This window comes from Ovis canadensis, chromosome 14, assembly GCF_042477335.2.
Source record: "Ovis canadensis isolate MfBH-ARS-UI-01 breed Bighorn chromosome 14, ARS-UI_OviCan_v2, whole genome shotgun sequence".
Classification (NCBI taxonomy): domain Eukaryota; kingdom Metazoa; phylum Chordata; class Mammalia; order Artiodactyla; family Bovidae; genus Ovis; species Ovis canadensis.
This window is the reverse complement of record NC_091258.1, coordinates 76,882,800-76,910,781: the sequence shown is the minus strand read 5'-3', so window position 1 is coordinate 76,910,781 and position 27,982 is coordinate 76,882,800. Positions and strand designations below refer to the sequence as shown.

At 47.6% G+C, this 27,982-nt stretch overlaps 1 protein-coding gene across 1 annotated transcript; it reads right to left on the bottom strand.

Annotated features, from left to right (window-relative positions):
• Positions 1 to 120: 120 nt before the first annotated feature.
• GP6 (glycoprotein VI platelet) lies at positions 121 to 27,624 on the bottom strand. The gene is made up of 10 exons (XM_069552033.1): positions 27,531 to 27,624; positions 17,528 to 17,766; positions 13,511 to 14,558; positions 10,781 to 10,816; positions 10,406 to 10,663; positions 8,857 to 9,141; positions 7,296 to 7,349; positions 5,636 to 5,695; positions 4,008 to 4,058; positions 121 to 2,506 (listed from the first exon to the last, which is right to left on the bottom strand). Exons 3-10 carry the CDS (start codon positions 13,542 to 13,544, stop codon positions 2,268 to 2,270), a joined length of 1,017 nt encoding a protein of 338 aa, XP_069408134.1. The 5' UTR covers positions 13,545 to 14,558; positions 17,528 to 17,766; positions 27,531 to 27,624; the 3' UTR covers positions 121 to 2,267.
• Between the last annotated feature and the right edge of the window lie 358 nt (positions 27,625 to 27,982).

Sequence of the window (27,982 nt, the reverse complement as noted above, 5' to 3'; positions counted from 1 at the left end):
CTCTAGTTTTCTTGCATGGACAGCAGAGCCTGGTGGGCTACAGTCCATGGGGTCACAAAGAGTCAGACACGACTGAGCGACTAACACACACATACATGAAGTACATGCATGATGCCATCATTGCTCTGATTAACTTTTAATGATTCCATGTTAATGATTTAATGATTCCACAGAAAACAGAACTTCATGGTATGCATAGCTCTTACAGCCCCCAGAATTCCCTTGTGACATACAGAAACCCCAAACTCCTTAAAGCAACAGTACAAGAATTACTTTTTTATTAGAACCTTTTTCTTTTAATTGAATTATAGTTGATTTACATTGGTGTGTTAATTTCTGCTGGTCAGCAAAGTGACTCAGTGATATATACATCTATATATTCCTTTTAATGTTATTTTCTATAAGAATTACTTTCTTATTAAGCACTATTTTCTTCCAAACCTTACTTCCTTCTAGATAGTTCCTCTAGCCCAAGTGGCACAGAGGGCACACTGGGGGCGGGCTCTGAGCTCAGAGTCGCCAGGAAGGCAGGCAACCTGGGGGCTGGCAGTGTTGGGGGAGGGGCCAGATCTTGCCAATCTTCATCACAGCTCCTGGGGGAAGTTCCCTAACAAAGTCAGGGTCTGAGATTCACTCTGGTAGGAACTGGAACCCCAGATGTGTACCAGAGTCATATTCATGGGAGAGCCAGACTGGACTTCATCTGAAGACTGTGTCAGCAACAGAGAGGCTTCTGTTTAGCAGGAGGGCACCCAGCTAGGTGCCGCAGTCTGGCAACAGGAAAAGGGAAGTATTTCTGACTTATGTCACTTACCTCCCTAGGACAAGTGACCCCACACAGACAGGGATGGATGTCAGGTAGTAAAGTTGGGTTGGTTTGGTTTTTTTTTTTTTCCTTTTTATTAAGGTGAAATTCATGTAAAATAAAAGTTACCACTTTAAGGTGAACAACTCAGTGCCATTTAGTACGCTTTGTTATGAAACCACCACCTCTACCTAGTTGCAAAAGGTTTTCATCATTGCAAAATAAGAAAAGGAAAAAAAATCACTGATTAAGTAATTACCCTCATGCTAGGAAAGATCAAAGGCACAAGGAGAAGGGGGGTGCCAGAGGATGAGATGGTTGGGTGGCATCATCAACTCAATGGACATGAATCTGAGCAAACTCCGGGAGACAGTGAAGGACAGGGAAGCCTGGTGTACTGCAGTCCATGGGGTCAAAAAGAGTCAGACACGACTTAGCGACTTATCAACAAGTAATTACTCCCTATTTCTTCCTTGCCTCAACCCCTGTCAAACACCAGTCCATCTTCTGTCTCTATGGATTGACCTATCCAAACCTTTAGGATAAGCTTAGGACTTTGGACTTTTTTTCTAATATAAAGGCAAGTCATTAACATGCTGCTTATAATTATTATTATATTCAAAGGGGAAAGAATAGAAGACCCAAAAGCCTGAAAGAGTCAGGTACAACCCAAGAAACAAAAAGATGTTTTTTCAGACTGTAGCTTAAGACAGTGTTGGCATGAGGCTTACATTTGGGGATAATCAGAAAAAGAAAAAAAAAACCTCAGGAACTGATTCACTTTCCTGCATACCAGAAACTAACACAACATTGTAAATTAACTTACATCAATAGAATTTAAAAAAGAAAAAAACACAAGGCAGGTGGGCAACGGGGACACATGGGAGAGTTTTGGGCAGAGGATGGATTGGGTCAGCTGTGAGAGGGGGTGATGTCAGAAGTCAATCCTCAGTGGGGAAAAGAGGGTGGGACAAACAGAGAGAGCAGCCCTGAAACACATACCCTACCACGTGTAAAACAGATAGCCAGTGGGAATTTGCTGTATGACATGGAGCTCAAACTGGTGCTCTGTGACAACGAGAGGGGTGGGAGGTGGGAGGGAGGTTCGAGAGGGAGGGGACATGTGTATACCTATGGCTGATTCAGGTTGCTGTATGGCACAGACCAACACAACACTGTAAAGCAATTATCCTCCAATTAAAAATAAATAGAATGAAAAAAATTAGTCCATCTGGAGGGACTTCCCTGGTGGTCTAGTGGTTAAGACTCTTCTTTCCAATGCAGGGGGCGTGGGTTCAATCCCTGGTTACAAAACTAAAATCCCCGCATGCCTCGCAGTCCGCCCCCCCAAAAAAAAATGGCAGTGAGCAAGACAACAGTGAGTAGACTGTGGCTCTCATAGTCCACTCACGCTAGGTCCCCTCCCCACTCGCGCGACCAAGACGCAACCAAGCCTGAGATTCTAGTGACGGAAGCCTCGGTTGTGACCGTCTGGTCGACCCCTATCCTGACGACCCTTTGGTTTCTGGGTCTGCGGGACGGGTGGGAGTGGCCTGTGTGCAGCTCTGATCCGGTGCATCATCGGAGGTTTCCTTCGGCTGTGCCAGTCTTCTGCCAGAAGCCCCGCCAGGAGAATCAGAATCACAGCCCCAAGGCATATCCGGGCCAGATTGCCCTTGGTGTAGTGCTGGAGGGCAAGACCTAGAGGAACAAGAAGAGACAGGAGCAGATGATAAAAGCCCAGCTCCAAGGGGACTTCCCTGGTGGTCCAGGGGTTAAGACTTGACCTTCCAATGCCAGGGATGCAGGTTCAATCCCTGGTTGGGGAGCTAAGATCCCTCAAAGCCAAAAAACCAAAACATAAAACAGAAGCAATACAATGAAGACTTTAAAAGTGGTCCATATCCAAAAAAATAATGATAATAATCTTGGGGCTCCCCTGGTGGTCCAGTGGTTTAAAATCTGCCTTCCAATGCAGGGGGACACAGGCTGGATCCCTGGTCAGGAGACTAAGGTCCCACATGCCACGTGCCTGTGAGGCTTGACTAATGAGCCCAAGCACCACAACCAGAGAGAAAACCACGTGCCATATCAAAGATGCCTCAAGCTGCAACTAAGAAGCAGCCCAGTCAAAAATAAAAATCATAAATAAATAGTAAACAAGCAAACAAACAAAGCTCCTCTCCAGAACCCACTCCAAGCCACATACTGGGTTTGTCACAGCCAAATCCTTCATCTGAAAACCTATTACTCTCTGCTAGCTAGAAAAGCTATGACAAACCTAGACAGCATATTAACAAACAGAGACATTACTTTGCAAACAAAGGTCTGTCTAGTCAAATCTATGGTTTTTCCAGTAGTCATGTATGGATGTGAGAGTTGGACCATAAAGAAAGCTGAGTGCTGAAGAACTGATGCTTTTGAACTGTGGTGTTGGAGAAGACTCTTGAGAGTTCTTGGACTGCAAGGAGATCAAACCAGTCAACCCTAAAGGATATCAACCGTGAATATTCACTGGGAGGACTGATGCTGAAACTGAAACTCCAATACTTTGGCCACCTGATGCAAAGAACTGACTCATTAGAAAAGACCTTGATGCTGGGAAAGATTGAGGGCAGGAGGAGAAGGGGACGACAGAGGATGAGATGGTTGGATGGCATCACCAACTCCATGGACACGAGTCTGAGAAAACTCCAGGAGATGGTGAAGGACAGTGAAGCCTGGCATGCTGCAGTCCATGGGGTTGCAAAGAGTCAGACACAACTGAAGAATAACAAGCTAGGATGCCAACCTCCTTCCTCAAGGATTCCTCTCGTCTTCACCAAGCATCGGGGCTAGATAAGCCCCATTCTTTGAGTAGCATGTCTTCCACTCACCCCCTCACAGGCCTCTGATACAACTTCTCCCCACACACAGACACTACCTGGTGGTTTGGCTGATTGTGAAAGAGGAGACTATCATAAGGGGTGGTGCAGAGATGAAATTTCCCTTCTTCTGACCTTTTAGATAATCTCCACCTTCACACTGGTCTTTGCCCAATTCTGAGCTCCATATGCTAACACTACTCCTCCCCTTCTTAGCTGACACACCAGAACCCAAGACCAGAGAGCTGCAGCTTCTCTGCAGGGAAAGCAGCCAGTTTGGGGTAAAGACATGGGCTAGAGGGGGCAGGAAGCTGGTCCAGAGAAGGACACTTACTCACCAGTTGGAGGGTCTGACTCCTTTGGAAGGACAGTGATATTCCTAGAAGCTTCTGGGAATCAAAAACAATAAGTGTGAAGAGGTGGAACCATCTCTTCTAACCCTGTTTCTACCCAATCCTGAACAGCTGCACTGAGGGGCAGAACTCCAGGTTTTTAAGAACAGTGTGAAGCACAAAGGGCTTCTCTGATGGCTAGGTGGTAAAAAAAAAAAAAAAAAAAAAGCCTGCCAATGCAGGAGACACGAGTTCAATTCCTGGATTGGAAAGATCCCCTGGAGGGGGAAATGCCAACCCATACCAGTATTCTTGGCTGAGAAATCCCATGGACAGTGGAGCCTGGCAAGCTACAGTCCACGGGGTTGCAAAGAGTCAGACATGACTGAGTGAGTCGACAACATGAACTGCAGGGTCAGAGTGTTCGGATTGGAACCTCAGACTCATCACTTATTAGATGTGGATAGAATGACAATGTTAGTCACTCAGCCATGTCTGACTCTTTGCGACCCCATGGACTGTAGCTCATCAGGCTCCTCTGTCCATGGAATTCTCCAGGCAAGAATACTGGAGTGGGTTGCCATTGCCTTCTCCAGGGGATCATCCCGACCCAGGAATCAAACCCAGGTGTCCTGCATTACAAGTAGATTCTTTACCATCTGGCAAATGACTTAACAGCTATGGGTCAGTTTTCCTACTCCTCCTGAGAGTGACTGGGGACCAAGAAGGGTTTTGAACATAGGATGGAGAAGAATCTCCTCAGAGTCTTGGAAAGAACCTGCTGGAATCAGGAACCTAAAGTGTGTGGACCCCATGAAGATAGCTAAGGAATCCTCAGGGAATCTGCCAGGGTTTTCTGTCTTGAAGGAAAAGGAGACTCTCCCTAGAGAAGCCGAGGGCGAAGAGCACAACAGTGGGAGGGACACCTAACTGCCCTGGACTGGAGGATGTACTGTGTCCAGGGAACTACGATCTACGCGGGGCTGAGGCACAGGACCGTGCCTGGAAGCAATGGCAACAAGGCTACACACATCGATCAGAGCCAAGTTGGAAGAGCACACACCAACGGGATTTCCCTGAGGGTCCAGTGGTTCAGACCCTGCACTTTCAGTGCAGAGGGCGTGAGTCTGATCCCTGTTTGATCCCATGCAGCACAACCAACAAATTAAAGAAACAAAAATTCAGAACTTACTACCCATGTAGAAGCGTTCTTGTGGCAACACACTTAGTGAGAGAAAGTCCAAAAGAAAAAGAAGACCACCACAGTGCTGGGGGCGGGAGGGAGGCTCAAGCGGGAGGGGACGTGTGTAGCTGATTCACGTTGTTGTACAGCAGAAACCAACACGTCATTGTAAAGCAGTTGTCCCTCAATTAAAAGTACATTTAGAAAAGAAGAAGAGCCCAGTGTCGGGATAAGTAATGGTGTCCCCACGGCAGCCTCGGTGCCGCCATCTTGGAAGCAGCCACGTTTCCCAGAATGCTCCTCTGCCCCCGAGCTCAGGGCCCAGCTCCACCCGACCCTCGCCCTCAAATCGAGGACTTTCCTGGGGAGAGTCAGGTGGTTTTGAGAAACAGCCTGAAAGCTGACAGCCTCAGATGACGGAAGAGCGAGCTCTGAGTGCCTGGTTACTCACCAGTTGTGGAGGCCTCCTTTGCAATCGAGTGGTTCAGTTTCCTGGAGGCTTCTGTGAATTCTAAGCAAGACGATTATAAGAAAGTGGGTAATGCCGGGTCTGTTCCGTGAGTCCCTACTCCCCTCGCCCCTTCTGAGCTATCCGATCTTCCTGGAACTCATTCATCTACCACACACTGCACAGACACTGAGGAAAGACAAACTCGGAAAGCCCAAGATAAACCCGTCTTCTACTTCTGAGTGGCTTCCTGAGAAACAGCTCCATTCATCCACTGATGGACATTGGGTTACTTCCACGTTGGGGCTGTTGTGAATTCTGCTACTATATGAACATTCACATACAAGCTTCTGTGTGAATATACTTTTTTAAATTTTCTTGACTGTATATACTGAGGGTGAGGGCTTCCCTGTTGGCTCTGCGGTAAAGAATCTGCTTGCAATGCAGGAGACCTGGGTTCGATCCCAGGTCCAGAAAGATCCCTCATACTGTGGAGCAGTTAAGCCCCTGTGCTACAACTACTGAGCCTGTGCTCTAGAGCCTAGGAGCTGCAAGTACTGAAGCCCACGTGCTCTACAGCCCATGCTCCGAAACAAGAGAAGCCACCACAATGAGAAGCCCGTGTGTAGCGACTAGAGGGTAGCCACCACTCTCCACATCCAGAAAAAAAGCCCATTCAGCAGTAAAGACCCAGCACAGCCAAGGACAAATAATTTCTTTTAATTTTCTTTGAAAAAAGGTAGCACTATTGATTCATGCAACAACTTGGAAAAATCTCAGGGGTATTATGATCAGTTCAGTTCAGTCGCTCAGTTATGGCCGACTCTCTGCAACACCATAGACTACAGCACGCCAGACTTCCCCGTCCATCACCAACTCCTGAAGCTTGCTCAAACTCATGTCCGTTGAGTATTATGATAAGGGGGGAGGGGGTGGAGACAATCTTAAAAAGTCCCATGTTGTATGATTCCATTTATATGTAACATTATCAAAATGATAAAATTAAATCTAGGAAGAACAAATTAGCCAGGGGTTAGGGATCAGGCGATGGCACCCCACTCCAGTACTCTTGCCTGGAAAATCCATGGACAGAGGAGCCTGGTAGGCTGCAGTCCATGGGGTCACTGAGGGTCGGACACAACTGAGCGACTTCACTTTCACTTTTTACTTTCATGCATGGAGAAGGAAATGGCAACCCACTCCAGTGTTCTTGCCTGGAGAATCCCAGGGATGGGGAAGCCTGGTGGGCTGCCACCTATGGGGTCGCACAGAGTCGGACACAACTGAAGCGACTTAGCAGTAGCAGCAGTAGTAGGGATCATGGGAGGGGAGAGGTGTCTATAAAGGTGGGACCTTCAGAATATCTTTGTGAGGATGGAATAGCGCTTTTTGTTTTCTTCCCTTGGAACAGTATTTTGAATGCAGTGGTAGGTATGTGAGTCTTTGTGATGAATCGACACAGAACTATACGTATATATTGTGCCAATGTCAGATTTCTGGTTTTTCTGTTGTGCTGTAATTATGCAAGAAGATCCCCTGGAGGGGGAAATGCCAACCCACTCCAGTATTCAAGCAAATCGAGAAATCTAGACTAAGAGGAAAAGGATAACGGGGTTCCTGTGCCTGTATACCACAGACACAGGGTGAATGCTCTGAAACCTACCTGTCGCAGTGGAAGGTGGCTCCGTGGGCAGCCAAGTGGGGGTCACAGAGGCCCCTGAGAAATCAGAAAAAAATAAAAAAAAGAGAGAGCGATCTGTGCACTGTTATGTGTGGTTCCTGAGCAAACCCGTTTCCTCACCTGGAAACTAAAACTACGGACGCTTCCACCACTGGACTGCGGTGAGTCTTAAACAGCGTTTGAAAGGCGCACCTAGCACACTCTGGAGCTAATGAATGACAATCCCTGTAGCTGCCTTCCCTACTTTCCAAACTGCAGTCCTGTCCCTTCTTCTGGATCCCTGCAACCTGCCATCTTACAGATCCTGGGAACAAAAGTGGCTTTTGTCTCCTGGGAACCAGATGAGGAGGCAAAAACCGTGGACTATGTCCAGAGAAAGACAGGCATGCTATGTGGGGACAAATGGGGACTGCCAAGGGAAAAAACAGCCCCTTCCCTCTCCCATGACCCTTGCTATCTGCTTGTTTACCCAGACCAATCACCCAGGCATTATTCCCAGGCAATAATACCCAGGCACTATTCATAGCATTCAAATTAAAACAGAATTCAATTTTCCTTTTCCTGGCTTTCACTTTCTCCAGGCTTCCACTGCAGGGGTGCAAGCTCAGTCCCTGGTCAGGGAACCAAGATCCTGCATGCCACAAGGTGCAGCCAAAAAAAAGAAAAAATACATAAATTAAAATTTTTAAACAAAAACTGATTAATTAATGTAAAAGTGAATATATGCATGTATATGTATATATACATGTAACTCATTCACTTTGCTGTACACCTAAAGTTAACACCATATTGTGAATCAACCACAAGTGTGTGTGCTAAGTCACTTCAGTCGTGTCCAACTCTTTGCAACCTGGTGGACTGCAGCCCACCAGGCTTATGTGCCCATGGGGATTCTCCAAGCACAAATACTGGTGTGGGATCCTCCAGGGGATCTTCCCAACCCAGGGATCGAATGTGAGTCTCTTATATCTCCTGCATTAGCAGGCAGGTTCTTTACCACTAGCACCACACTAGCTGAGAAGCCCTGTAAATCAACTATACTCCAATACACATTTTTTTAAAAATAGAAAATCCTGGGCTGGGAAGACCATCCTGGATTATCTGAGTGGGTCCAATTACAAAGGTCCTTAAAAGCCTAAGAGTGAAGCAGGAAGGTGGAAGAGTCAGAGAGAAAGAGAAAGATTAGAAAATGCTATGAAACTGGTTTTATGATGAAGGAAGGGACCGTGGGAGCCAAGAGATACAGGTGATTCTAGAAGCTGGAAAAGGCACCAGAAATGAATTCTCCCCTTGAGCTTCCAGAAGGAAGGCTGGCTGATACCTTGGTTTTATCCCTGCAGGACCCATTTCAGACTTCTGACTTCCAGAACTGTAAGGTCATACATTTGTGAAATTTAAGCCAGCGAACTTGTGGTCACTTGTTACAGAAGCACCCAGACACTCAAACACCCTCCAAAGCCTCTGACTCCCCATGCTCCCTCCCCTGGAAACTTCCATCAGGGGCTGCCAAGGCTGGAGAAAAGGTTTTGTCTGTACCCCTGACCTGTGACCACAAGCTCCAGGGGGTCGCTGGGGGCTGACCACAGGTATGGATGCGCGCTGGAAAAGCTATAGCATCGGTAGATTCCGCTGTGGGCAGCAGTCACCGTGACGATGGGGAAGTCTGCCCGGTACCACCTCTCCGGTGTCTTGAAGGGCCTGGTGTCCCCCTCCTTGTAGAGAGCAAATTGGTCAAAACCGTATTGGCTCTGACAGCGTAGAGTCACGGTCACTCCTGCGGGCACCGCCGTGCTGGGCTGGGCTGAGAGCGAGGGCTTGGGGAAAGTGTCTGGGAAAGGAGAGAACTTTAGTATTAAAGACGGTGGCTACTGTGGAAAACAGTATGGAGGTTCCTCAGAAAACTAGAAATAGAATTACCCACCATATGATCCAGCAATCCCTCTCCCACATACCCAGACGAAACTCTAGCTCAAAAAGTTACACGCACCCTTGTGTTCACAGCAGCAATACTGACAATAGCTAAGACATGGAGACAGCCTAAATATGCATCGACAGAGGAATGGATAAAGAAGACGCGGCCCATATATACGATGGAATACTATGTAGCCCCAGAAAAGAGTGGAATAACGCCATTTGCAACAACATGCCATGTGCAACTAGAGACAATCATACGAAGTGAAGTAAGTCAGACAGAGAAAGACAAATAGCACATGATATCAATTACATGTGGGATCTAAAATATGACACAAAGGAGCCTGTCTATGAAATAGAAACAGACTCGTGGACACAGAGCACAGGCTGGCGGTTGCCAAGGGAAAGAGTGTTGGGAGAGGCACAGAGCGGGAGGTGGGGGCTAGCAGATATAAGCCTTTACATATAGGATGGATAAACAACAAGGTTCTACTACTGTACAGCACAGAGAACTATATTCAATACCCTATGATAAACCAGAATGGAAAAATATTTTTCAAAAAAATATATATATAACTGGAGCACTTTGCTGTATAGCAGAAATTAACAGCATTGTAAATCAAGTATACTTCAATTAAAAAATATTAAAACTGGGGAGGGGATAAAAGAGAGAGAAGGTGGTTAAAACTCCACCTTTCCATTGAAGGGGCCAGATGGTTGGACCCCTGGATGGAAAACTAAGATCCCACATGCCCCAAGGGTGTGGCCACAAAATAAATATTTTTTAAGGCATAAACGTGGCTAGAGGGGGGCACATTTTTTCCTCTCGTGTCAGGCTTGGCTGTGACTTGGAATGGCAATCTAGGAATCTGTCTTTATTTAAAATTGTGCTATTGTGAACATCCTAGATTTTTTGTATTAATTTGGGCTGGGTTTTTTTAATATTGCATTAACATATTATTTATGTGGGTTACTGAGTTTGGGGCACCTTCCCTAAATTTGGCACTCAAGACCAACGTCTTGCTTGCCCCACCCTAACCCCAACATCCCCACCCCCTCCCTCGCCCCAGGACTTTGGGTTTAGGGTCTTCATCACCCCCCACTCTCACCCTCTTGGCGCCCAGAACAGAGGACCTCGCAGCCCAGAGACTCCACATCCAGCCCTGCCCACCCCCGGTTACCAGTAGCAACCAGCTCCAGCTGGCTGCTGGGAGGGGACCAGCGCATCCCTATCTGATAGGAGCAGCGGTAGCGGCCGGCTTGGTCTCTTTTCATCTCCGAGATGAAGATCTCCGCCTGGTCAAAATACCTCCCGGATTTCAGCTTCTCCAGGCGGTACAGGTCTGCACCCGGAGGCCCCTGGCAGCGAATGGTCACCGGCCTCCCCAGGGGCACGAGGGAGCTAGGCAGGGCCTGGAGGGAGGGCTCGGACAGAGGACCTGGAAGCGAAACAAATCCTAGAGAAGCTCAGCTTCCGACAGAGCCCTCCCGTCCCAGGCCGTCCCCCAGCTCCTGCCCTCTCACTGGCTGAACCCAGAAGACGGATCTAGACTCACCTTCCGGAGCGCATATCACCTGGCCCAGACACAGCCCTGGGGAAAGAGCAAGCGACCAGTCACCAGGACGTCATGTGAACCCACATCTCCTGCGTGCTGCACACTGAGCTGACAAATTTGCGTGCATTTGCTTTTTTTAATTGAGGATATAGTTGAGAGTCCCTTGGACAGCAAGGAGATCCAACCAATCTATCCTAAAGGAAATCAGCCCTGAATATTCATTGGAAGAACTGATTCTGAAGCTGAAGCTCCAATATTTTGTCCACCTGATGTGAAGAGCTGACTCATTTGAAAAGACCCTGATGCTGGGAAAGATTGAAGGCAGGAGGAGAAGGGGACGACAGGGGATGAAATGGTTGGATCGAATCACCGACTGGATGGACATGAGTTTGGGTAAACTCCGGGAGTTGGTGATGGACAGGGAGGCCTGGCGTGCTGCAGTCCACAGGGTCCTAAAGAGTCAGACTGCCTGAACAACTGAACTGAACTGAACTGATAGTTGATTAACAACCTTGTGTTAGTTTCAAGTATTCCCTTTCTTCTGTCATCATTGTGTGTGTGTGTCTTTTTTTTTCAAAGATACACAAGCACATGATTGACACGAAAGAAGCCAACCTGGGACGTCTCTGGTGGTCCAGTGACCAGGACTCTGCCCTTCCAATGCAGGGGCCCAGGTTCGATCCCTGCTCAGGGAACTAAGATCCCACAAGCCCTGTGGCATGGCCAGTTAATAAAATTAAAAAATAAACACAGGGCTCCCAGTTAAATTTGAATTTCAGATAAACAACAAATAATTTTTTTTTTTGCACAGTATATCCCATGAGGTCCATAGTCCTGCAACTGGCAGGAGGTAGATTTAAACACTAGCAGCACATTTTTGCAGTAAATCAGGTGGATCTGGTGCTAGCATTGCTTAGTTTGTATTTGAGCCTGTCGCTGCATGACTTAAACAAGTTACTTAATCCCTCTCGGCCTGTGTTCTCACCTGTGAGATGGGAATAACAGGAGGCCCTGCTTCATCAGGTTGCGATGGGGATTAAATGAGTGTCTATTTAGAAACACAGAGTAGGGCTTCCCTGGTGGCTCAGTGGTAAAGAATCCACATGCCAGTGCAGGAGACACGGGTTCGATCCCTGATGCAGGAAGATCCCACGTGCCCGGGAGCACTGAGCCCGTGCGCCACAACTACTGAGCCGCTGCTCTAGAGCCTGGGAACCGCAACTGCTGAGCCCCGGTGCTGAGACTACTGAAGCCTGCGGGCCCCGGAGCCTGTGCTCCGCAGCGAGAGAAGCCACCGCAATGAGAAGCCTGGGCGCCGCAACCAGAGAGGAGCCCCCATCACCACAACTAGAGAAAGCCCGCGCGCAGCAGCAAAGACTCAGCACAGCCAAAAATGAAATAAAAGCACAGAATAGTGCATGTGTAAGAGCTCCGTGAGTTCTTTCAAGGGTGGATAAAGGCATGAGTGACTGAGGGGCAGGTTGTCTTCACAGTATGCACTCTTACCCCCGATAACACAACTGCTCTCCCTTCCTGCTTAGCCCCGGGAGCCTCTGTCCTTTTCCGTGATAAAGTTCCTTTGAAGAAACAAGGAAATCATGCGCAGACGTGCCCAGAATAGAGCTTGATAAGGAGACTTAAAAAACGCATCTGAGCCTCCCCACCAGTCCTATTACAGGAGACTCTTACTCCAGTGTTATTGAGATTGACTGACAAATAAAACTCTTACATATCCCAGGTGTATGGCGTGATGACCTGTAAAATAATTACCGCAATCAAGCTAGTTAACACATCCATCACCTCACATAATTAAATATCTTTGGGGGTATTTTTCTGGTGAGAAATCTAAATTTCAGGTACGTGCTATAGAACGGTTAACTGTTGCCACCATGTTATGACTTAAACCCCCAGAACTGATTTCATCTTATAAGTGGAATTTTGTACCTTTTGACCCATATCATCTACCTCTCCATTACCCGTACCTCCACCCTCAACCGCTTGTCCCCAACCCGGGTAATCACCAAGCTACTCGCTGCTTTTGTGAGTTTGACTTTTTGAGACTCCATGTATAAGTAGGATCCTGCAATATTTGTTTATCTGGCTTATATTGCTTAGCATAATACCCTCAAGGTCCAATCACATCGTCACAAACGGCAAAATTGTTGGCACCAGCACCTAAAGGGATATTGACAAGCTAAATCTATAATCTAGCACTGATATCAAATCCACCTCAAACAAAATTAAAAATTATAAGGCAACAAGGACCTACTGTAGAGTACAGGGAACGCTATTCAATATTTTGTAATAACCTATAAGGGAAAAGAACCTGAAAAGGAATATATATACATACATACATATATAATATATATGTGTGTGATTCACTTTGCTGAGCACCTGACACTAACACATTGTAAATCAAGTAGACTTTAATTAATTAGTTAATTAAAAACAAAACACTATGGTGTAGTGGGAAAAGGTTGCAGCCCAATACTCTGAGACCCGTATTCATTTATCAACCCAGCCACGAATAAACTAGAATAATTCACACAAGCAGCATCTCCCTGGGTCCCAGTTTTCCCACCCAGCAAATAAGTGAGGTGATGCCTGTAGGTCACCTCTTGCCCTGAAAGTTACCTCTTGCCCTGGTTCAATTTAAAAAAAAAAAAAAAACTAACATTCTTTGTCTCCTAGCCCAGTGCCTGTCCCTCAGCATTTTCCAGAATGACTCACCAAGACAGAGGAGGGCAGACAGGACTGGGGACATGGTTCCTCGCCTGTCCTGAGCTCTGCAGCCCAGGAGGGAAGCCTTGGGTGGGGGCTGGAGCCGGACACAGGGTGCGATGGTGGGGGTGAAGGGCCCTCTCCTCCTCCCCCGTCAGCCTGGCTTTCCCTAGTTGGCACTCATCAAGCCGGAGCCATAGCGTGACTTGCACACAAGCTCCAGGCAGCCTGGCTTATCTCCTGCTGCCAGCCCAGGGTCCCAGCGCGTCTGCCTCGTGAGGCATCATCTGTGTTCTGCTACTACCAGTCCCCTACATTCATTAAGGGGGCTCGCAAATCAAAACCCCAATGGGTCAGTGAAATCCATAGAGTCAGAAAGTACACTGGGGACTTCCCTGATGGTCCAGTGGCTAAGACTCTGAGCTCCCAATGCAGGGGACCCACGGGTTCCATCCCTGGTCAGTAAACTTGACCCCACAGGCTGCAACCAAGACCTGATACAGCCAAATAAATTAACGTTTTAAAAAGAAAGGGGGAAAGTACATCGGTAGGGCTTCCCTGCCGGCTCAGTGGGAAAGAATCTGCCTGCCAGCACAGAAGTTGTTGTTCAGTCGCTCAGCAGTGTCCGACTCTTTGCGACCCCATGGACTGCAGCACGCCAGGCTTCCCTGTCCTTCCCTATCTCCCAGAGCTTGCTGAGACTCATGTCCATTGAGTCGGCGATGCCATCCAACCATCTCATCCTCTGTCGCCCCCTTCTTCTCCTGCCCTCAATCTTTCCCAGCATCAGGGTATTTTCCAATCAGTTGGTTGTTCCTATCAGGTGGCCAAAGTATTGGAGCTTCAGCTTCAGCATCAGTCCTTCCAATGAATACTCAGAGTTGATTTCCTTGACGACTGACTGGTTTGGCCTCCTTGCAGTCTAAGGGACTCTCAGTAGTCTTCTCCAGGACTCTTGATATTGCTTGGCCCATTCAGACAATCCAAGATCATCTTCCTCCTTTGACACTGGCTGTTAGGGACTTGAACCCATCATCCACCTCTCGCCTCCTTTGCCCTGTAAAGTAGAAGGTTCTGTGGATTAGGATGTGAACACCTTCAGGGGCACCCACTTTTCTGCCGGCCACACTGTTCTTTACAAAATCCTTAAGCAAAGATCCTTTCTGCTTAAGAGGAATCAGCTTCACCAGGGTTGTTGGCAAGCAAATCAACTGAAAATAACAGATTTTTAAAATCACAAACTCCCCACTATCTGCTTTCAAAAAAAAAAAAAACTTGGGGTGTGTTAGCAAGAAGAGGGGTTGGAATTCAGAGTCTGATTCCACAGCCCACTCTCTTTCTGAAGGAGGGTTATAGGTCCTAATGTCCATAAGAATCTCTGACTGCACGGAGATTTGTCTGTTACGTACAAGCAAGCAACCTGCGGCCCACAGCTGATGCTAACCACAAACCTTCACAACCAACATCCGCTTCCTTTCTGAAACCGAGAAACCCCGAAGACCACAAGCGTGGAGTCACACATCAGCTTCACCCTTGACTGTTTCTCTGAAGGCTTTGAGGTGGTTCACAAACCCAGCTACAACCTTCAGACGGACGGAAGACGATCAAACCGATCTCCAACAAAACAAAACCCAAACCCGCAGAAGCAGCCCAGAGAGGAGATGGTGGCAAAGTCGTGCACGGACCCAGGGCGCACCGTGGAAGGGGTGCTCGGGTGGGCTCTTCACCACGAGAGACCAGGCCGGGGTCACATCCTTCATGCTGCCCTTTGGGGCTTGAGAACTGTGTCGGGATGGTTTGGGCTGCCGATCACGGGACATGAAGGGGTTAAGCTGACCTGACGTGTGCACACGTCCATGTGTAAAATAGATGGCTAGTGGGAAGCTGCTGTGTAGACGGGGAGCTCAGCTCAGGGCTCTGTGATGACCCAGAGGGCGGGATGAGGGTGGAGGGAGGTTCAGGAGGAGGGGATATATGTATATATGATCCGCGTTGTTGTCCAGCAGAAACTAACACCGCATTGCAAAGCAATTATATTCCAGTTTTTTAAAAAGGCTTTAAGCTGAGCTGACCTTCACCCCAGGCAAAAGCCAGAAGGAATTCCACTTCACAGAAGTACAAGCCCAGGGGTGTGGCGGGCTTTGGGTTCAGTAACGTCCCGAGGATTCCTCCTGCAAGACGGGGTCCAACAATTACTGATGTCACCCCAAATCAGGTCACTATGGTAGGTTGAACGGAGGTGCTTCCCCTAAATGATATGTCTGGTCCTCCCCCCAGTACCTGTGAATGGAGCTCATTTGGAAAAAGGGGTTTTTTTTTTAGATTTTTTTTTAATGTGGAGCATTTTTAAAGTCTTTTTTGAATTTGTTGCAATATCGCTTCTGTTTTTTGTGTTCTGCCCCAAGGCATGTGGGGTTTTAGCTCCCTGACCAGGGATCGAATCCCCACCCCCTGCATTGGAAGGTGAAGTCGTAACCACTGGACACCGGGGGAGTCCCCAGAAAATGGTTTGTGCAGATGTAAGTACGGGTGTTGAGATGAGACTGTCCTGGACTACCCAGGCGGAGCCTAGCTCCAAGCGTCCTCAGAAGAGAAGACAGAGGGCAGAGGAAGAGACGATGAGGGGAGGGTGGGCAGAGGCAGGGATGATGCAGCCCCAACCCAGGGTGGCTGGAGCCCCAGAAGCTGCAAAAGGCATGAGCCTCTGAGGGTGTGTCCCCATCCCACCCCTGCCCCTGGCTCTGACACCTTGAGTTTTGACATCCGGCCTCTGGAACTGTGATCGAATACATTTATGTTGTTCTAGGTCACCAAGTCAATCAAACCAATCAATCCTAAAGGAAATCAACTCTGAATATTCATTGGAAGGACCAGTGCTGAAGCTGAAACTCCCAAGAGTTTGGCCACGTGATGCGAAGAACTGACTCATTGGAAAAGACCCTGATGCTGAGAAAGACTGAAGGCGGGAGGAGAAGGGGATGACAGAGGATGAGACGGTTGGATGGTATCACCAACTCAATGGACAGACTATGGGAGATAGTGAAGGACAGGGAAGCCTGGCTTGCTCCAGTCCATAGGGTCACAAAGAGTTGAACACAACTTAGCAATCATCAAGGTGATGGTATTTGTTACAGTGGCTGGAGGAAGCTAACACAGTCTCTTTGGTGGAGGGTCAAGAGGTGGCTACCACAGCCAGTTTGGGCCACTTGCTTTCTTGTGTGTGTGTGTGTGTGTGTGTGTGTGTGTGTGTTGTCCAGTGAGGGAGAGAAAAGTGCTTCTCTTTCATTCATCTAATTGGGCTATCTTAACTCCTGTGCTGGTTTTACATGCATGCTAAGTTGCTTCAGTCCAGTCAGACTCTTTGCGACCCCATGGACTGCAGCACGCCAGGCCTTCCTGTCCTTCACTACCTCCCAGAGTTTGCTCAGATTCATGTCCATTGAGTCAGTGATGCCATCCAACCATCTCATCCTCTGTCGTCCCCTTCACATTTTGCCTTGAATCTTTCCCAGCATCAGGGTCTTATCCAATGAGTCAGCTCTTCGCATCAGGTAGCCAAACTCTTGGAGTTTCAGCTTCAGCATCGGTCCTTCCAATGAATATTCAGGGTTGATTTCCTTGAGGATTGACTGGTTTGATCTAGCTGTCCAAGGGACTCTCAAGAGTCTTCTCCAGCACTTTAAAGAGATATCTGTGCACCCAACTCTGTCTTGCCCTCTTAGTCCCTGAATGATGTAACCCAACAGTTCTTGACTGGGGTGATTCTGTCGACTCCCCAGGGGTATCTGGAAACATCTGAAGACATTTTCTGGTTGTCCCACAATCGGATGGGGCATCGTGCCAGTGACACCTAGTGGGTAATACACAAGATAGCTCTCTCCTCCCTACTTCAGAGAACCGCCTGGTCCAAAGGAACCTATTTACAAAACAGAAATGCTCACATGGAAAATAAACATATGGTTACTAAAGGGGACAGCAGGTGTGGGTGGCGGATGAGCTGGGAGTTTGGGATTAACATATACTTACTACCATCGATAAGACAGGTAAACAGGGACCTCCCTGGCGGTCCAACGGTTAGGGCTCCAGGCTTCCACTGCAGGTGGGGCAGGCTGGATCAGGGAACGAAGATCTCGCATGTCACACAGGACAGCCAGGAAGAAGGGAGGGATTACAACAAAAAACTGGTAAACGAGAAGGAGCTGCGGTACAACCCAGGGGACTCGACTCAATGTCCTGTATCAACAACAACCTAAAGGGAAAAGAGGCTGGAGAAGGATATACATAAGAATATGTATAGATGTGCATAGCTGAATTGCTGTGCGTAGGCCTGAAACTAACAACATCGCAAATGAACGATGCAAAAAGAGAGAGTGAAAGCGTTTGTCACTCAGCAGAATCTGAAACTTTTCAATCCCAAGGACTGTAGCCCGCCAGGCCCCTCTGTCCATGGGATTCTCCAGGGAAGAATACTGGAGTCAGGGTGGTTGGGGGGGTTGTCAGGAAAAGGAGCTCAACTGCAAAAAAAAAAAAAAAAAAAGAATACTGGAGCAGGTTGCCATTCCCTTCTCCAGGAGATTTTCCTAATCCAGGAATCAAACCCTGGTCTCCTTCACTGAAGGCAGATTCTTTACCACTTAGCCACCAGGATCCTTCAACTACACACACATATATAATTTATATATTTAATTACATACATCTATGGTACCAAAATCAGATTGATTATATTATTTGCAGCCAAAGATGGAGAAGCTCTATATAGTCAGCAAAAACAAGACCGGGAGCTGACTGTGGCTCAGATCATGAACTCCTTATTGCCAAATTCAGACTTAAACTGAAGAAATGGGGAAAACCACTAGACTATTCAGGTATGACATAAATCAAATCCCTTATGATTATACAGTGGAAGTGAGAAATAGATTTAAGGGCCTAGATCTGATAGACAGAGTGCCTGCTGAACTACGGGCGGAGGTTCATGACATTGTACAGGAGACAGGGATCAAGACCATCCCCAAGAAAAAGAAATGCAAAAAAGCAAAATGGCTGTCTGAGGAGGCCTTACAAACAGCTATGAGAAGAAGAGAAGTAAAAAGCAAAGGAGAAAAGGAAAGATATAAGCATCTGAATACAGAGTTCCAAAGAATAGCAAGGAGAGAGAAGAAAGCCTTCCTCACCAATCAGTGCAAAGAAATAGAAGAAAACAACAGAATGGGAAAGACTAGAGATCTCTTCAAGAAAATTAGAGATACCAAGGGAATATTTCATGCAAAGATGGGCTCGATAAAGGACAGAAATGGTATGGACCTAACAGAAGCAGAAGATATTAAGAAGAGGTGGCAAGAATACACAGAAGAACTGTACAAAAAAGAGCTTCATGACCCGGATAATCACAATGGTGTGATCACTCACCTAGAGCCAGACATCCTGGAATGTGAAGTCAAGTGGGCCTTAGAAAGCATCACTATGAACAAAGCTAGTGGAGGTGATGGAATTCCAGTTGAGCTATTTCAAATCCTGAAAGATGATGCTGTCAGAGTGCTGCACTCAATATGCCAGCAAATTTGGAAAACTCAGCAGTGGCCACGCGACTGGAAAAGGTCAGTTTTCATTCCAATCCCAAAGAAAGGCAATGCCAAAGAATGCCCAAACTACCACACAATTGCACTCATCTCACACGCTAGTAAAGTAATGCTCAAAATTCTCCAAGCCAGGCTTCAACAATATGTGAACCGTGAACTTGCAAATGTTCAAGTTGGTTTTAGTAAAGGCAGAGGAACCAGAGATCAAATTGCCAACATCCGCTGGATCATTGAAAAAGCAAGAGAGTTCCAGAAAAACATCTATTTCTGCTTTATTGACTATGCCAAAGCCTTTGACTGTGTGGATCACAATAAACTGTGGAAAATTTATGAAAGAGATGGGAATACCAGACCACCTGACCTGCCTCTTGAGAAACCTATATGCCGGTCACGAAGCAACAGATAGAACTGGACATGGAACAACAGACTGGTTCCAAATAGGAAAAGGAATACAGTGAAGAGATACCTGTATATTGTCACCCTGCTTATTTAACTTCTATGCAGAGTACATCATGAGAAACGCTGGGCTGGAGGAAGCACAAGCTGGAATCAAGATTGCTAGGAGAAATATCAATAACCTCAGATATGCAGATGACAGACCCTTCTGGCAGAAAGTGAAGAGGAACTAAAAAGCCTCTTGATGAAAGTGAAAGAGGAGAGTGAAAAAGTTGGCTTAAAGCTCAACATTCAGAAAACTAAGATCATGGCATCTGGTCCCATCACTTCATGGCAAATATGTGGGGAAACAGTGGAAACAGTGTCAGACTTTATTTTTTGGGCTCCAAAATCACTGCAGATGGTGATTGCAGCCATGAACTAAAAGACACTTACTCCTTGGAAGGAAAGTTATGACCAACTTTGATAGCATATTGAAAAGCAGAGACATTACTTTGCCAACAAAGGTCCATCTAGTCAAGGCTATGGTTTTTCCTGTGGTCATGTATGGATGTGAAAGTTAGACTGTGAAGACAGCTGAGTGCTGAAGAATTGATGCTTTTGAAGTGTGGTGTTGGAGAAGACTCTTGAGAGTCCCTTGGACTGCAAGGAAATCCAACAAGTCCATCCTAAAGGAGATCAGCCCTGGGATTTCTTTGGAAGGAATGATGCTAAAGCTGAAACTCCAGTACTTTGGCCACTTCATGCGAAGAGTTGACTCATTGGAAAAGACTCTGATGCTGGGAGGGATTGGGGGCAGGAGGAGAAGGGGACGACCGAGGAAGAGATGGCTGGATGGGATCACCGACTCGATGGACATGAGTTTGGGTAAACTCTAGGAGTTGGCGATGGACAGGGAGGCCTGGCATGCTGCAATTCATGGGGCCGCAAAGAGTCGGACAGACTGAGCAACTGAACTGGAACTGGATGGTTATAACTGAAAGTGAAGAGTCGCCTCCCAAGGCTGGCGTGTCCTGACCCCGCCCCTGCAGTCTGCAGTCAGCGTTCGGCTCAGCTCATTCCAGCCGTATCCATCTTTTTCTGCTCATATTTTCTGGGTGCAATGCCAGGCTCGTTCCCTCATCAGGGCTTCAGGGCTGAGTGTGCTGCCTTTCCTCTGTAGATATTTCTGACCCACACCACCGCTCGAAAGAAAAGTTCACTGAAACAATTTCATTACAGAGATCTGTCAGGTAATACTCCATATTTGCATTTCTCTAATAATTAGTGAAGCCATGTCCGACTCTTTGCGACCCCACAGACTATACAGTCCATGGAATTCTCCAGGCCAGAACACTGGAGTGGGTAGCCTTTCCCTTCTCCAGGGGATCTTCCCCACCCAGGGATCAAACCCAGGTCTCCTGCATTGCAGGCGGATTCTTTACCAGCTGAGCCACAAGGGAAGCCCCAATAATTAGTGATGCTGAGGTTTTTTTTTTTCTTTTTCATGTGCTTTACGTCCATATATATGCCTTCTTTACAGAAATATCCATGTAGAACTTTGACCCATTTTTCTGTTGGGTTCCTTGTATTTTTGATGATGAGCTCATGAGCTGTTTGCCTGTTTTGGAGATGAATTCCTTGTGGGCATCTTCATTTGCAAACATTTATTTCCCATTCTGAGGGTTACCTTTTTCTTCCAGTGAGGTTTTCCCTACAGTCCATAAGGCTTTTAAGGGCAGTAGGTCCCTTCTGTTGACTTTTGTTTTATTTTTCTTTCCTCAAATAGGAATTCACCCAAAAGGAAATCGCTGCAATACATGTCAAACCATAGGATGTCTATATTTTCATCAAGGGTTAAAGAGTCATCATTCTTCCATTTCGCTCTTTAATTGATTTGGAGTTTCTTCTTTCTGTATGGGAGAAGTGTGGTGACTTCAATCACTTTTTATTGTTTAAAGAACCTCCTCCCTGACCTCCATCCTGCCTGTTAACAATCGACATTGACAACATCAGTGTAGGAGGGTTCCCCTTTCTCCACACCCTCTCCAGCATTTATTGTTTGTACACCTTCTGACAAAGGCCATTTAACCCGTGTGAGGTGATGCCTCTTTGCAGTTTTGATTTGAGTTTCTCTAAGATTTCATGGTGTAGAGACTGTTCATGAGATTAAAAAAAAAAAAAACTGTGAATAAAACAGACCTCTGGAGATTGGCCTCTGAACTGTCTGCTGTTTAAAATTCTTTTTCCAAGACCTAACTGAGGGCATTATTTGAGGACAGGTGTTTTTTCCTTACATCGCTGCAGGCTTTGCCAACAAAGGTCCATCTAGTCAAAGCTATGGTTTTTCCAGTAGTCACATATGGATGTGAGAGTTGGACTAAAAAGAAACCTGAGCATCAAAGAGTGGATTCTTTTGAACTGTGGTGCTGGAGAAGGCTCTTGAGAGTCCCTTGGACTGCAAGGAGATCCAACCAGTCCATCCTAAAGGAAATCAGTCCTGAATATTCATTGGAAGGACTGGTGCTGAAGCTGAAACTCCAATACCTTAGCCACCTGATGTGAAGAACTGACTCATGTGAAAAGACCCTGATGCTGGGAGGGATTGGGGGCAGGAGGAGAAGGGGACGACAGAGGATGAGATGGCTGGATGGCATCACTGACTCGATAGACATGAGTCTGAGTAAACCCTGGGAGTTGGTGATGGACAGGGAGGCCTGGCGTGCTGCGGTCCATGGGGTCGCAAGGAGTCGGACACGACTGACTGGCTGCACTGACTGACCGAGGCCTGCCAGGTAGTAAGTGCCCTGCTGGGCACAAGCGGCCCGAAGTGGCCACAAGGCGGCAGCATTTCTTCCTGCTCCACGTGAAAGTGATGAAAGTGTTAGTGACCCATGGACTGTAGCCCGCCAGGCTCCTCTGTCCGTGGGCTTCTCCAGGCAAGAATCCTGGAGTGGGTTGCCATGCCCTTCTCCAGAGAAGCGAGCACGAGGAGCCGGGCGTGCCGGCGCGGGTCGATGCTCCACAGCAGAAACCCACGGAGGGAGGAAGCGGGAGGGCGACCACCGGGGCCCCGCCCCGCCCGCCCCGCCCGCGGCGAGGACGACCGACCGCCCACGTGGGTTCCCGAGGGGCGCAGCGCGCCGCGGCGGCGTGGAGGAGCCAGGGGGCGACCCCGGTCGTGGGCCCGGCGCGGGTCCGGGGACGGCCGACGCGCCCTCGCGTCCACCCGCCGAGGGACCCGACCCGCGCTCGGGCGAGGCCACCGGGACGCCCCTCGCCCAGCAACGCCGTCGGCGGACAGAGGGCAGCTACGCGCAGCGCAGCGGGGCCGCGCGGGCGGGGAAGCGAGACGCACCGGGGCGCGGCCCGGGGATGGCAGCCGGACGGACCGACGGAGAGGGGCACCGACGGCGCAGGCGGTGGGGCCCGGGGCAACTGGAAACCACCCGGACGCAGTCGCCCGCCGGCCGCCCCGGGCTCTCAGCGCCCGAGGTCTCAGCACCGGGAGGGGGCGCTCCCGCGGCGCCCAGGACGCCGGCCCCGGGCCGCTCGCGGGGCCCGCGCGCCCCAACCCGCAGCGCCGCGGCGGCCCGGGAGAACGCTCTCCCGCCGCGTCCCCGCGCCCCAGCCCCGCCGCCCGGCCCGCGTGCCCCGCGCCGCCGCGTGCAGCGGAGGGGCCCGGACACCGTCCCCGCAGATCGGCCTTCATCGAGTCCGACCCCGAGGCTCACATAGAGGGAGGGGGCCCAGACCTCGGCCGCCGCACGCTCGGGGAGAGGGCCGGCGAGGTCATGCTCCACGCTTTGGGGGAATTGCGTTTTTCTTTTCCTTTGGATTAGAGTCGATGCCTGCTGCTCTGTTTTAGGTTGACAAGAACTTGATCCAGTTCTATATAGAGGTGTATCTGTTCTGTTCTTTCAGGGGTCTTTCCCATGCCGGCTCCATCAGTGTGTTCAGTAGACTGCCCTGTGCTATTCAGCAGGGTTTTCGGGATTGTCTCTTTGATATCTAGTAGTGTGTATATCAATGGCACCCCACTCCAGTACTCTTGCCTGGAAAATCCCATGGACAAAGGAGCCTGGTGGGCTGCAGTCCATGGGGTCGCTAAGAGTCAGATGCGACTGAGCGACTTCACTTTCATGCATTGGAGAAGGAAATGGCAACCCACTCCAGTGTTCTTGCCTGGAGAATCCCAGGGACGGGGGAGCCTGGTGGGCTGCCGTCTGTGGGGTCGCACAGAGTCGGACACGACTGAAGCAACTTAGCAGCAGCAGCAGCGGAAGTGTGTATATGCAATAGCACCCCACTCCAGTACTCTTGCCTGGAAAATCCCATGGACGGAGGAGCCTGGTAGGCTGCAGTCCATGGGGTCGCTAAGAGTCGGGCACAACTGAGCGACTTCACTTTCACTTTTCACTTTCATGCATTGGAGAAGGAAATGGAAACCCACTCCAGTATTCCTGCCTGGAGAATCCTATGGACAGAGGAGCCTGGCTACAGTCACGGGGCCGCGAAGAGTCGACCCAGCTGAGCATAGCAGAGTGTGTATGTGTAAATCCAACTTCTAAATGTCTCCCTTCCCCTCCCTTTGTTGAAATAATCATCGGTGGGCTTTATTAGCCTGTGAGTCTCTTTCTGTTTATGAGTTTGTCCATTTGAACCGATTTATAGGTTCCACCTGTAAGTGATGTAATATTTCTCTTTCTCTGTCTGACTTCTCTCAGTAGGATAAATCTCTCGGTCCATTGTGCTGCCGTTAATGGCCTTTTTGTTGCTGTCTTTGATGGTTGAGTGTATTCCAGCATCTAAATGGAGCAGTTACTCTTCATCTCTCTATTGATGGACGTTGGGTTGACGCTGTGTCTTGGAATTTGTGAATTGTGCTGCCGTGAAATAAGGGAGTAAGTATCATTTTAAATTCTGATTTTATCCGGATGTAAGGCAAGGGGTGGGCTTGCCTGATCAGGTGGTAACTATTCTAGTTTTGATTCACATTTCTCTAAAATTATTCCGTGGTGAAAGGTTTCCGTGTGATTTAAAAAAAAAAAAAAGTGTGAGTAAAACTGACCTCTGGAGAGTGGCCTCTTGACCGTCTGCCCTGTTTTCCTTTCTTTTCCCCAGACCTACCGGAGGACTTCTGCTGAGGACACGTGGTTTCCTTACATCCATCCCCTCAGGCCCGGGTAATGTTAAACGTCCATGAGCCCAGGTTTTACAGTTGTTGTCACCAAAGGTGGCCACAAGGAGGCAGCATAGCCCCGCGATCCAATGCTTTTTTTTTTTTTGGTAACTTTTCGGTTGAAGTAGATTTGCTATCTGAACTTGGGTTTGTTTTAGGTGAACAGGAACTTGATTCAGTAACGCACAGAAGTGTATCTATTCTTCTTTGGGGTCTTTTCCCATATAGGTTCTTTCAGTATGTTCAGGAGATGTCCCTGTGCTAACAGTAGGTCCTTCTGGATTATCCATCTGATAAGTAGTGTGTATCTGTTAAACTCAACCTTTTACTGTCTTCCTTCTCCTGTCTTTTGATTTTCATAATCATAAGTTGGTTTTCTAAGCCTGTGGGTCTGTTTCTGTTTACAAATCAGTTCATTTGAATGAATGTAGAGATTCCACCTATTCAGTTCAGTTCAGTTGCAGAGTCAAGTCCGACTCTTTGCGACCCCATGGACTGCAGCACACCAGGCCTCCCTGTCCATCACCAACTCCCGGAGTTCACCCAAACTCATGTCCATTGAGTCAGTAATGCCATCCAACCATCTCATCCTCTGTCGTCCCCTTCTCCTCCTGCCTTCATTCTTTCCCAGCATCAGGGTCTTTCCAAATGAGTCAGCTCTTTGCATCAGGTGGCCAAAGTATTTGGAGTTTCAGCTTCAACATCAGTCCTTCCAATGAACACCCAGGACTGGTCTCCTTTAGGATGGACTTGTTGGATCTCCTTGCAGTCCAAGGGACTCTCAAGAGTCTTCTCCGACACCACAGCTCAAAAGCATCAATTCTTCAGCACTCAGCTTTCTTTATAGTCCAACTCTCACATCCATACATGACTATTGGAAAAACCATAGCCTTGACTAGACAGATCTTTGTTGGCAAAGTAATGTCTCTGCTTTTTAATATGCTGTCTAGGTTGGCCATAACTTTCCTTCCAAGGAGTAAGCATCTTTTAATTTCATGGCTGCAGTCACCATCTGCAGTGATTTTGGAGCCCAGGAAAATAAAGTCAGCCACTGTTTCCACTGTTTTCCCCATCTATTTGCCATGAAATGATGGGACCAGATGCCATGATCTTAGTTTTCTGAATGTTGAGCTTTAAGCCAAATTTTTCACTCTCCTCTTTCACTTTCATCAAGAGGCTCTTTACTTCTTCGCTTTCTGCCATAAAGATGGTGTCATCTGCATATCTGAGGTTATTGATATTTCTCCCAGCAATCTCGATTCCAGCTTGTGCTTCCTCCAGCCCAGCGTTTCTCATGATGTACTCTGCAATATAAGTTAAATAAGCAGGGTGACAATATACAGCCTTGACGTATTCCTTTTCCTATTTGGAACCAGTCTGTTGTTCCATGTCCAGTTCTAACTGTTGCTTCCTGACCTGAATACAGATTTCTCAAGAGGCAGGTCAGGTGGTCTGGTATTCCCACCTGTTTCAGAATTTTCCACAGTTTATTGTGATCCACATAGTCAAAGGCTTTGGCATAGTCAATAAAGCAGAAATAGATGTTTTTCTAGAACTCTCTTGCTTTTTCAATGATCCAGCGGATGTTGGCAATTTGATCTCTGGTTCCTCTGCCTTTTCTAAAACCAACTTGAACATTTGCAAGTTCACAGTTCACATATTGCTGAAGCCTGGCTTGGAGAATTTTGAGCATTACTTTACTAGCATGTGAGATGAATGCAATTGTGCAGTAGTTTGGGCATTCTTTGGCATTGCCTTTCTTTGGGATTGGAATGAAAACTGACCTTTTCCAGTCCTGTGTCCACTGCTGAGTTTTCCAAATTTGCTGGCATATTGAGTGCAGCACTTTCACAGCATCATCTTTCAGGACTTGAAATAGCTCAACTGGGGATTTCATCACCTCCACTAGCTTTGTTCATAGTGATGCTTCCTAAGGCCCACTTGACTTCACATTCCACGATGTCTGGCTCTAGGTGAATGATGACATCATCGTGATTATCTGGGTTGTGAAGATCTTTTTTGTACAGTTCTTCTGTGTATTCTTGCCAGCTCTTCTTAATATCTTCTGCTTCTGTTAGGTCCATACCATTTCTGTCTTTTATTCTGCCCATCTTTGCATGAAATATTCCCTTGGTATCTCTAATTTTCTTGAAGAGATCTCTAGCCTTTCCCATTCTATTATTTTCCTCTATTTCTTTGCACCGATCACTGAGGAAGGCTTTCTTCTCTCTCCTTGCTATTCTTTGGAACTCTGCTTTCAGATGCTTATATCTTTCCTTTTCTCCTTTGCTTTTCGCTTCTCTTCTTTTCACAGCTATTTGTAAGGCCTCCTCAGACAGCCATTTTGCTTTTTTGCATTTCTTTTCCATGGGGATGGTCTTGATCCCTGTCTCCTGTACAATGTCACGAACCTCAGTCCATAGTTCATCAGGCACTCTATCTATCAGATCTAAGCCCTTAAATCTATTTCTCACTTCCACTGTATAATCATAAGGGATTTGATTTAGGTCATATCTGAATGGTCTAGTGGTTTTCCCCACTTTCTTCAATTTGAATCTGAATTTGGCAATAAGGAGTTCATGATCTGAGCCACAGTCTTGTTTTTGCTGACTGTATAGAGCTTCTCCATCTTTGGCTGCAAAGGATATAATACATCTCATTTCGGTGTTGACCATCTGGTAATGTCCATGTGTAGAGTCTTCTCTTGTGTTGTTGGAAGAGGGTGTTTGCTATGACCAGTGCGTTCTCTTGGCAAAACTCTGTTAGCCTTTGCCCTGCTTCATTCTGTACTCCAAGGCCAAATTTGCCTGTTACTCCAGGTGTTTCTTGACTTCCTACTTTTGTATTGCAGTCCCTTATAATGAAAAGGACATCAATTACCAAAAACAAAACCCACCAGTGGAGCGTGAAGAAATGCTACTGCTTTTCGCTTCTGTAACAGCAGCGGGAAAACCTGTGCTGATGGGCGCATCCTCACCACGCCTGTGGGGCTGTAAGGAAAAAAACATCTTTCCTCAACAGATGTTGAGGGCAGGTCCTGGAAAAAGAATTCAAAACAGGGCAGAGGGTCAAGAGGCCAAGCTCCAGAGGTCAGTTATACTCACACTGTTCTTTTAAAAATCACATGAAAAGCCTCCACATCCTGAAATCTTATCAAAATGCAAATCAAAACTATAACAAGGAATCACCTAGATAGAGAGATAGATATGCTCACTCATGCCCGACTCTCTGTGACCCCACGGACTGTAGCCCACCAGGCTCCTCTGTTCATGGGATTCTCCAGGCAGGAATACTGGGGTGGGTTGCCATTTCCTGCTCCAGAGGTTGAACCCGGATCTCTGGCGTCGC